This window comes from Haplochromis burtoni, unplaced genomic scaffold, assembly GCF_018398535.1.
Source record: "Haplochromis burtoni strain Fernald_Lab_line unplaced genomic scaffold, NCSU_Asbu1 Contig_1485, whole genome shotgun sequence".
In the NCBI taxonomy this organism is placed as follows: Eukaryota; Metazoa; Chordata; class Actinopteri; order Cichliformes; family Cichlidae; genus Haplochromis; species Haplochromis burtoni.
In genome coordinates, this window is record NW_024583846.1 from 32,193 (window position 1) to 42,542 (window position 10,350).

A 10,350-nucleotide genomic window follows, 5' to 3' on the forward strand; every position below is an offset into this window, starting at 1 on the left:
GCGCAGAGACCGTGCCAGCAGTGCGCAATTGCGAACACGCGCAGCTTAGAGGGAACATTGGTCATGACTGCTTGCTCTCTCCCCGTCATTCTCTTGTGCTGGAAGTGGAGGCTTGTTGGTCTGTGGTGGAGGACTGTGTCGTGACCTGTGCTTTCACATTCAGAACACTTTGCTGAAGATTTGCATTCCTTCGCAATATGAGAGTCACTGGATAGGTCAGTAGTTATCCCTCTACCATTGCTCATAGAGTGTCAGGACATTCCTAACAATAGGAGTGAAATCCCAACTCCCAGCGTAGTGCTACACCAGCCGCACCTCCAAACCATAGCAAAGTACATCCCAGAACTAGACCCTAAAGCCGAAATACTCCTGCTACTAGGGATGTGTTTTACATGGCAGATGTTTTACAGGCACAGAAGGTCAGGCAGAGAATTAATGGCCCCCATAATGCCCCCTTTGCCCAGCGCCTAGACCTAGGGTGGATTGTAGTTGTCTGGGTCTGTCTGGGTAATGTTCATAGGCCTACAGTCAGCACCCTGAAGACAGTTGTTCTAGAAAATGGCCACCCTTCAGTTTTTGAACCATGCAGCAAGCAGCCTTCTGCAACTCAAAGAAGTGCCACACACAAATAGACCAGGTAAAGCACCCAAACAAACTCTAGGTCAAACATTTTTTAACCAGACAGATAACGACAATAAACCAGCTCACTTAATACAGGACACTTTCTAAAAATAATGGACCAAGCTATGTACAGAGATGTGGAAAACAGTTGGGTTTCCCCACTTCCGTCTAAGGAACCCCACCAGCAATTACCAAAAAACAGAAAACAGGTAGCCACAAGGTTCTCATCCTCAAAACAGACGCTAAATAGGAAACCTGAAATGCAGCAGCATTATGTGGCCTTTATAGAAAAGATCCTCTCCAATGGTCATGCTGAGGTCCCACCCCCCACCCACCCACACACACACTGAAAAGAGGAGAAGAGTGCTGGTATCTTCCAACATTTGGAGTCTACCACCCACAAAAACCTTTACTTAACCATGTCCTCCTTACCGGCCCCAATTTAAGTAACACACTCCGCAGAGTTCTTCTCCTCTTCCGGACAGAAAATGTTGCAATCATGGCAGATATACAGCAAATGTTTCACTGTTTAATGGTGCGTGATGACCACAGCAACTTCCTCCGTTTTCTGTGGCACGGGGACAACGATCTAAACAAAGAAGTTATCGAGTGAATGAAAGTCCACGTGTTTGGCAACTCAACATCTGCTGCTGTTGCCATTTATGGACTACGCAAGGCCTCAGAGTAGGTTCAAAGGACTATGGTGCAGATGTAGTAAAGTTCGTGGAGAGGCACTTTTATGTAGATGATGGCTTGATTTCTGTTTCCTCTCCTGCTGAGGCTATAGATTTGCTTCAAAGAGCACAAGCCCCACTCGCTGGACCCAACCTGCACCTGCATAAGTTCGTTTCTAACTCTCAGGCTGTTTTGCAGGCCTTCTGCCCAAAAGATTGTACTCCTGTCATTAAAAATTTAGATTTAAGTGGTGAAGAGACACAATCCCAGTGAAGCCTTGGACTAATTTTGATTTGGGAAATAACAAGAGACATTCACTTACTCATTCGCCAACTGAAACAAGCCAATTACTCGCCATGGTGTATTGTCCTCTGTCAATAGCGTCTTCGATCCTGTGGGCCTATTGGCACCTGTTACAATCCAAGGGAGGGCCCTACTCAGAGAGCTTACTTCAGAATGTTCAGATTGGGACGTACCCCTTCCAGAGGATAAACAAAGCAGATGGGAAATGTGGAGAAATTCCCTTCAGAACCTAAAAGAACTACATGTTCCCAGAACCTACACATCCACCTCACTAAGTTGAGCAAAGCGCAAGGAACTGTGTTTTTTCTCAGATGCCTCTACTAAGGCCATAGGAGCCATAGCCTTCTTAAAGGCAAATCAAACAGATGGGAACGTCGAGGTAGGCTTCGTAATGGGCAAAGCAAAACTAGCCCCCCTGTCAGAACCTACAATACCAAGGCTTGAACTATGTGCAGCCGTCTTGTCAGCAGAAATGGCTGACCTCATTCAAAATGAGTTGGACTTAAACTTTGATGCAGTGCACTTCTATACAGACAGTAAGGTAGTGCTTGGCTACATCTGTAGTCAAAAAGGTTTTACACATATGTTCACAACAGAGTACAGCGCATTCGCCAGTCATCAAGCCAGAATAGTGGCATTATGTGCACACAGAGGAAAATCCACCAGACCATGCATCTAGGTCATTGTCAGCATTCCAACTAAAAAAGTCCACCTGGTTCACCGGACCACCCTTCATCCACCATCCTGCCGCAGATACAACAAAAGTGAGTGGAATGTTTGACCTGATTGAACCAGATAAGGACTCAGAAATTAGACCATAAGTAAAAACTTGAGTCACTCACCTCCAAGTACTCATCTGGACACTGATGGCTGAAGTTACAGCCATAATAAATGCAAGGTCGCTCATCCCAGTGTCCACTGATACAGAGAAACCTTTCGTCCTATCCCCTATCCACGCTGGAGGTGAGAGTATCTACCCACATTGCAGCTAAGGCAGAAATGGACTGGGTCACGCAGAAACCTCCAAGTTGGTGACCTGTTTCTGCTCAAGGACAAGCAGGTTGCATGAAACAGCTGGCCCATGGCCAGGATCACTGCCAAATTCCCAAGCAATGACAATCGAGTAAGGAAGATTGAGGTAAAGACATGCGATCAAGGGTATGTAAAGACATTTATGAGACCGGTTACAGAATTTATCCTCCTCCTGCCAAAGGACTGATTGCATAATGTTTGTTTAACATAGTGGCCTCCTGAGGCCAGGCATGGAGTATGTTGCCCTAAGGCATTTTTCTGAATAAATAAGTTAATACGTTTAAAAAAAATAATTCTAAACATATTTGTCATTAAAAAAATTAATACATGTTAAAATGTATAATTCATGCTTTAGATGTTAAAAGGAAAAGAGCTAAGATGTATTTCCGGTTCTGGTCAGGCACTTCCGGTTCAGGACAAGTACTTCCGGCAACTCGTTTTTTGCTGGGTAACTAGCTCCACATGCTAAAGGCAGTATAGAAATGTAATCAGATGCCATCTACTCTGAATTATTCAGGCTGGAAGTTTCTTTATACGATAGTTTACACAGATAGGTTTGGACATTGATGTATAGTTTGCTGAAATGAATGTTTTAGTGAGCGTTATGCACTTTATTGATGTAAACATGCTTCTACCTGTTGAGATGGAGTTTATTATCTGTCATTTCAGTTTTCCCCACATGTTCATGGAGACAATTAAACAAGCTGCAACTAATCTCCAGGGTCTTGATTTGTGGTTTAACTCAGTGTCACCAACATCCTTGTTGAAAACACTACAGGCCTTCACCCTGATCCTGGACTGTCAGGCTACAGATGACACACCAAGAGTTTTCACTCACTCAGCAGTTCATTTAGTTTATCACATGAGGACAGTTCGAAACACAAACTCATTGGTGAGGAACTTAGTAAATATCTTTCTGTTGAATTAAATAAAACATTTTTCTATGGGAAGCATGTTTGCTACAGCACTAACAATCAGCACTTTGTCTACAAACACTTCTCAGCACTAGCAGACTGTTTCTTACCTAATGAGTCCAGGCCATGCTGATGAAGGCTTTACCTTCATATTTGGACCTGGCAGATCTGCGTCTGCGAGCACCTGCAGGACAAGTCTAAAGACAACGAGAGACAAAGTCCAGACTTTAGAAGATCAACACTGATCCTTTCATTCAGGACTGAATCTGCTGAGAACATTTGAGCTTTTGTGTCAGAATAGAAACAAGAATAATTGAAAATAACCTGTTTAATGATCGTAACAGAAGAGAGATACATTTGATTGTGTGTGATGTGTTTGGTAACAAAGCTGTACCGGGACACAGTTGTTCTGTTTGGGGCACAGGTGGAGTTTGCAGTGCAGGAAAACTTCACCAGAGCCCCCGGTGAACTCAAACATGTTAAAGGAGAAGTAGTTGGAGGTTCCCAGTCCGTTGTCCTCCACCTGCACCGTCTGGTCAGCAGGGTTGGCACAGCTGCTCACAGACAGGAAAACACACTTTGTTCAGGAGTCCATGAGAGAGATCAAAACCACATGACTCTCTGAGTCTGTCTCACCCGTTTATGATCAGGTCATATCTCGGAGTGCTGTCGGGTGATGGCTGGTCAGTTGCCCAGCAGGAGTCGGTCACCACGGCGACCATGTCTCCATCCAGCCCGTCAGTCTTCAGCTCCACCCAGATCTTCTGGTTCAACTGCACCTCAGTGCTGGACTCCACAGCTTGTGTGCGGCCGGCGTCAGTGAAAGCCTTCATGGTCAGAGTGTAATCCCAAACTCCAGATGTGATGTGCTGGATCACAGAGCTGCAGAACACAAACACACTTCAGCTTTCTCTGACTCACAAACCTCATGAGAAGCTTCACATCTTAAAGTAATTCAACCACACACCTGTCTCTGATCCTGAAGGTGGCAGTCTTGATGTCCGGCTGAGTTTGGACGCAGGAGAAGTCGATGTAGACTTGGTTGTGACGAGTGATCATGCTGTTCTGGGTCATGATGGTGTTTTTGTAGATCACTTGGCTGTTGTTGGTCTGCAGAGTCACACAATCAGATGTTGTTACTGACTTTTAACATCTGACAATTCACTTTATTAATCCCAAAGTGCACTGAATCAGTTTTATTCAATTAGAAAAAGTGAATCATGCTCTGTTTGCTTTATTTGCACAGACACATGAAGCCAAGTTAACTTTATTTTCAGTCTCTTTACAGTGATTTTAATCTGAGAACATCAACACTTTGAAGATGATGGACCTCTAACTCAGAAGTATGAAGTTAAGTAAGTTAAGTTAAGAAAGTGTCCTTGTTTTTTCAGTCCAATGTTTATGACATCTTGTCAGTGATTATAATCACAGATTTCATCAGAAACAATCTGCTAAATAGACACGTCAAAAACATCAAACTCATTCACTTTGTTCTTAAAAGCAACAACAGCAGCTTTAGTCTCCTTTCTGTCTCTGCCATTGACCGCTCGTGTCATGCAGATGAGTCGAGCACATCAAATGAAGTCACATTATTTTAACACAGCATAAACATTAGAGAGTTTCTCCTTGTACTGAATCAAACTCCTACTCTGATGTTTCTGTGTATGAACTACACAGATCGTCAACATGATGAGAAGCCACAGAGCTCAGAGGTGAAGCTGATCTCACAGAAAGATCCCAAACTGCAGCAGAGCAGGAGAAGCTCAGCAGATGCTGGAAGATGTTTGGCTGCTTGTAGAAGGTAAAGAGGAGGAGATGAAACCCACCGTGACCACCGTCCCACAGCTGTTGCTGCTGTTGAAGCTGAAGGTCACCATGTGGGTGAGCTCGTCCACCTGACCCCTGCACGTCGGGTCGTTGAGGTGTAAGGCAGAGTAGTCGATGTCTTTGTCCTCCAGGAGACAACCGACCAGAGTGACTGAAGCAGAGTCCTGCATGCAGACCGTTGCATCACCTGAACGTCACAATATCAGTCAGAAAAATCACAGTTAGAAGTTTTCCTCCATTATTCAGCTCTGTTGTCATGGTGATGTCACAGCTGTCGTACCCAAAGAGTTGTTTGCTTGGTACTTGGAGGCAAAAATGGCCCGACAGAAGCAGCGGGTGTCACCATCGACCGTCTTCTCACCACAGAACTCGTGATCGCTGCAGGTCCTGTCCTGACAGAAGGCCTCAGAGGCTACAGAGGAACACACTGATCTATTATCCTGAAAACATGGGAGCTCTAAAACTCCACAGTTCAGGTCTTTGATAAAGGAGAGCTTATTAAGGTCTTATTAAGGTCTTAGTAAGGTCTTACAGCAGCCGGTCTTTGATGTCCAGCCATCTAGAGTGTGGTTGTGTAGACTGCAGGCTCTGGCGTAGGCCTTCAGGAACTGACAGTTGAGTCCGTCCACTGCAGGATATTTACACAAAGTGTCGGTGCAGGCGGTTATGTAGGGCTCTGGGTCAATGTCACTGTTACAGGAGGAGAAGGGCGCCTCCTTCAGGAGATTACAGCTGTACCACAGATGGAAAAAACATTAATGAGAATAAAATAATCATCTGTGATCAGGTGTTTTTATCTTCCATCTGTGCTGAAGTCACATTGTTAGGTTAATTTTGATAATAGTTGTCATTGTTCTACTTAAATTTGTAAGCCTTGGTTCAAACTGTATGATCAACAACATTCTTCTGTTTCCATCCTCCTCCCAGCCTACATCTAGGTGGGGGAGGTAATTGGTTATATTGTTTAACTGCAGAAACCCTATGTGAAGGTTCTCTGTCCTTATTTAGGGAGGATGTTTACTTCTTGCCATTTATGACCTCACCTGTGCATGTGTACCATTAGAGGGGTTAAGCCATACACAGGGTGAGGGGAGATGATCCTTTGTGATCAGGAAGTTACACACACATGCTCAGTGCCTTAGTTTAATGACATTTTATGACGCACCACAGGGAGGTTTTACAAAGGGTGTTTGTGAAACTGTGTGTGAGAGAATAAAAGGCTGCAGGGGAGGCTGGTTCTTTTGGAGTCGTCTGAGGTGGAGGGCAGAAGTGCTGCTCTGAGGATCCGACCAGACTCCCCTTACTAGCAAGTAAAAACCGGTTAAGCTGTTTTTCTTACTTTGTTAAGGGGTGACAAGTCTTTGAACCAGCCGGGCCTGCGAGGTGCAGACCCAACACACATAATTTAAGTATAATACAAAAAGATGGTGGATGGCACTCAACCTTCTTAATTTTAATGAAAAAAGAAGAAAGACAGAGGTCATGATTTTTAAATCCAGTGGCTTCAGCTGCCTTCAATGGGGATGTGGTGTACAACAAAATACGCCAACATCAAGCTGTATGCCAAGAGTGAACGAGACATCGATTCACTGATCCACACTACCAGGCTATACAGCAATGACATTGGAATGTTGTTTGGATTGGAGAAGTGTAGTCGGATGGTAACAAAGAGAGGGAAGGTAGTCAGAACTGAGGGGATTGAACTACCAGAAGGCAACATTGCAGACATAGAGGACAGTTACAAGTACCTGGGGATCCCGCAGGCGAATGGGAACCATGAAGAGGCCGCTAGGAAAGCTGCGACCACAAAGTACCTGCAGAGGGTCAGGCAAGTCCTGAGGAGTCAGCTGAATGGTAAGAACAAGATCCGGGCCATCAACACGTACGCCCTGCCCGTGATCAGGTACCCTGCTGGGGTAATAGTCTGGCCAAAGAAGGAGATAGAAGCCACTGACATAAAGATAAGAAAGCTCCTTACCATGCATGGAGGGTTTCACCCCAAGTCCAGCACCCTGAGGCTGTATGCTAAGCGGAAGGAAGGAGGCCCAGGATAGGTGAGTGTCAGCACCACAGTCCAGGATGAGACAACGAACATCCACAAATACATCACAAAGATGGCCCCAACTGACCGAGTGCTCAGTGAATATCAAGGCAGCAGAAACCCAAGAAAGAGGAGGGAGACGAGGAACCATCATGGAAGGACAGGCCCCTGCACGGTATGTACCACCGGCAGATAGAGGAGGTGGCTGATATCCAGAAATCCTACCAGTGGCTGGACAAAGCTGGACTGAAAGACAGCACAGAGGCACTAATCATGGCAGCACAATAACAAGCTCTGAGTACAAGATCCATAGAGGCTGGGGTCTATCACACCAGGCAAGACCCCAGGTGCAGGCTGTGTCTGTGTAAAGATACCACTGAGACAATCCAGCACATAACAGCAGGGTGCAAGATGCTAGCAGGCAAGGCATACATGGAACGCCATAACCAAGTGGCCGGCATAGTGTACAGGAACATCTGTGCCGAGTATAACCTGGAAGTCCCGAGGTCAAAATGGGAGACGCCCCCAAGGGTGGCGGAGAATGACCAAGCTAAGATCCTGTGGGACTTCCAGATACAGACGGACGAAATGGTGGTAGCTAACCAACCGGACATAGTGGTGGTAGACAAACAGAAGAAGACGGCCGTAGTGATCGATGTAGCGGTTCCGAATGACAGCAATATCAGGAAGAAGGAACACGAGAAGATGATTATAGTTGCACCTTTAATAAAAGTTTTGATTTAATGCTAGTGGCTTTAATAAACATTTTAATGCAATGCTAATGCTGAAAGCTATACGTAACAGTAAAACATTTTCTTTATTCCCACAATACCACTGTGTCCTTTCCTCGTTAGGTCAGTTACGTTTGGTTTGTTAAGTTTGCAGTTCTCTGCCTGAGTTCAGTTTCGTTTCTTTTTATGAAACATTTATTACTTTTGTAAATGAAATTATGGGGGTTAAATAAATGAAAATCCTACATTTTTAATAATTCATTTGACTCCTGCTTTTTTAACTTTCTTAATTTTTACTGCACTTAACTTGCACTCTCTGCCGTGACCAAAAATATTTCCCATGTGTGGGACTAATAAACGTTTATTTCATCTTAACTTATAGCTGATTTGATGTTTTTTTCTGGTTATCTTATGTTTTTGTACATGACTTTGTTTAGCTGTTATATTGTTTTAAAGTGAATTAGAAATAAAGTGGTAAGATGTTCCGTACTGTGTGGATCAGTTGCTCACCGTTCAGTCACACTGGTGCAGTTGATCGTGTTGTCATCAGTCTCACTGTCCTGCATCTCACAGCTAGTGGGTGACAAACAACAACCTTCAGACTCATTCATATAAACAGAGAATACAGTGGAACCCCGACTTACGAAATTAATCCGTTTCTGAGGGGCTTTTGTAAAACGAAAATTTTGGTATGTCGAAGCACCCATTGTGGTTTTTGAGTGAGGCGATGTCGGCTGGAGACGAAGTTCTCGGTGGCGGAGGCTGAAGAAAGCATATGTATGCATGCATACGGCACCACCACGAGGAAAACTGGCATAACATCATAACATCAGGGTGTAAAGTTCTTGATTTTTTTCATTCAAAGATAAATCAGGCTTTAAACATAAGAATGTAATGCAACAGACACTGAAGTGCATGTCAAAGACCAAAGAAAACATTATTTTTTATTAACAAACATTTTTAATCCGTTAACAGCATCTAAAAACACTACAAGTGAAAAAGAACTGGAACAATAAACAATGCACTATTCATTTAGACATTTTTACACAATTATTAACACTCCAACTTTCTTTGTTATGTCTGCTTATATTTTATGATGTATCGCATTTGGGTAAAAATATTACCAATAATTCAAAATTAGAGGAATAAGTGTACATGTGCTGTATGTATGCATGCATGCATGTGTATGCTGCGTGTACAAAACATTCTAAACATTAAAACTAAAACTTACATATTTTTTAAACTTGTACTGTATAATTTTTTAAATTTTCTATTTTCTATATTTTTTATTTTATATTTTTGTGCATTTTTATGTTTTTTAACTAATCGCTACTGCTACTTTCATCGATTTTTGTCTTCTAAGACACACTTTGATCTGAAGGTTGACTTGTTGCTGGCCTCCTTGTGAAAAACCTATCTAACGACGTCTGTCTCTGTCTACTTTTCAGAAAGGATCTGAAGTGGGAGAGGCAGACATCACTAAAATGCTCAATAGCACGAGCGGTGAAGTTCTTTTCAGGGTGATTTCTTTTGACAAAATCAGCCACCTTCTGAAAATCGCAGAGAATGTCCTTGATATCGGCTGATGGTATGACGGCCTCCTCCTCCTCCTCGCTGAACTGTTGCTGTACTGATGAGTGCTGCATCGCCTCCAACTCTTGCAGCTCTGCCGTTGACAGCTCCTCTTGATGTTCAAGCACAAGGTCGTTTATATCCTCCTTGTCAACCTCCAGTCCCATGGTGGTGCCGAAATTTACGATCTCCTCAACTTCGACTTCAGGTTGAGGTTCTCTCTCCTCCCCCTCAAAGCCTTCAAAATCTCAAGGGGCAACAGCATCAGGCCAAAGCTTCCTCCAAGCAGAATGTAGCTTCTGATTACTCACCTCCCGCCATGCCAAAGAAATCAACTTGAGGCATGCAACGATGTCAAAAAGATTTTTCCAAAACTCCCTGAGGGTGAGCTGCGTTCTCTCTGTTATGTCGGAACACTGTTTGAACATGTGTTTCATCTAAAGTTTCTTAAAATTAGAGATGACTTGCTGGTCCATGGGCTGGAGGAGAGGGGTCGTGTTGGGAGGGAGGAAGAGAACCTTGATGAACAAGAACTCCTCCAGGAGGTTGTCCTCGAGGCCAGAGGGGTGGGCGGGGGCGTTATCGATGATCAGCAGGCACTTCATGGGGAGGTGGTTCTCCTCGAGGAACTTCT

The 10,350-nt window shown here is 44.0% G+C and overlaps 1 protein-coding gene across 1 annotated transcript in view; it reads right to left on the reverse strand.

Moving 5' to 3' along the window:
- LOC102314584 (alpha-tectorin) overlaps positions 1-10,037 on the reverse strand; it is a 13,259-nt gene extending 3,222 nt beyond the window's left edge. The window contains exons 1-10 of the mRNA XM_014331223.2: positions 10,028-10,037; positions 9,692-9,954; positions 8,655-8,803; positions 5,905-6,104; positions 5,653-5,784; positions 5,372-5,559; positions 4,513-4,655; positions 4,182-4,427; positions 3,940-4,099; positions 3,656-3,742 (exon numbers count right to left, since the gene is read on the reverse strand). Of these exons, the coding sequence (XP_014186709.2) occupies positions 3,656-3,742; positions 3,940-4,099; positions 4,182-4,427; positions 4,513-4,655; positions 5,372-5,559; positions 5,653-5,784; positions 5,905-6,104; positions 8,655-8,803; positions 9,692-9,954; positions 10,028-10,037 (1,578 nt within the window). The remainder of the gene's footprint in view (positions 1-3,655; positions 3,743-3,939; positions 4,100-4,181; positions 4,428-4,512; positions 4,656-5,371; positions 5,560-5,652; positions 5,785-5,904; positions 6,105-8,654; positions 8,804-9,691; positions 9,955-10,027) is intronic.
- Positions 10,038-10,350: the final 313 nt, after the last annotated feature.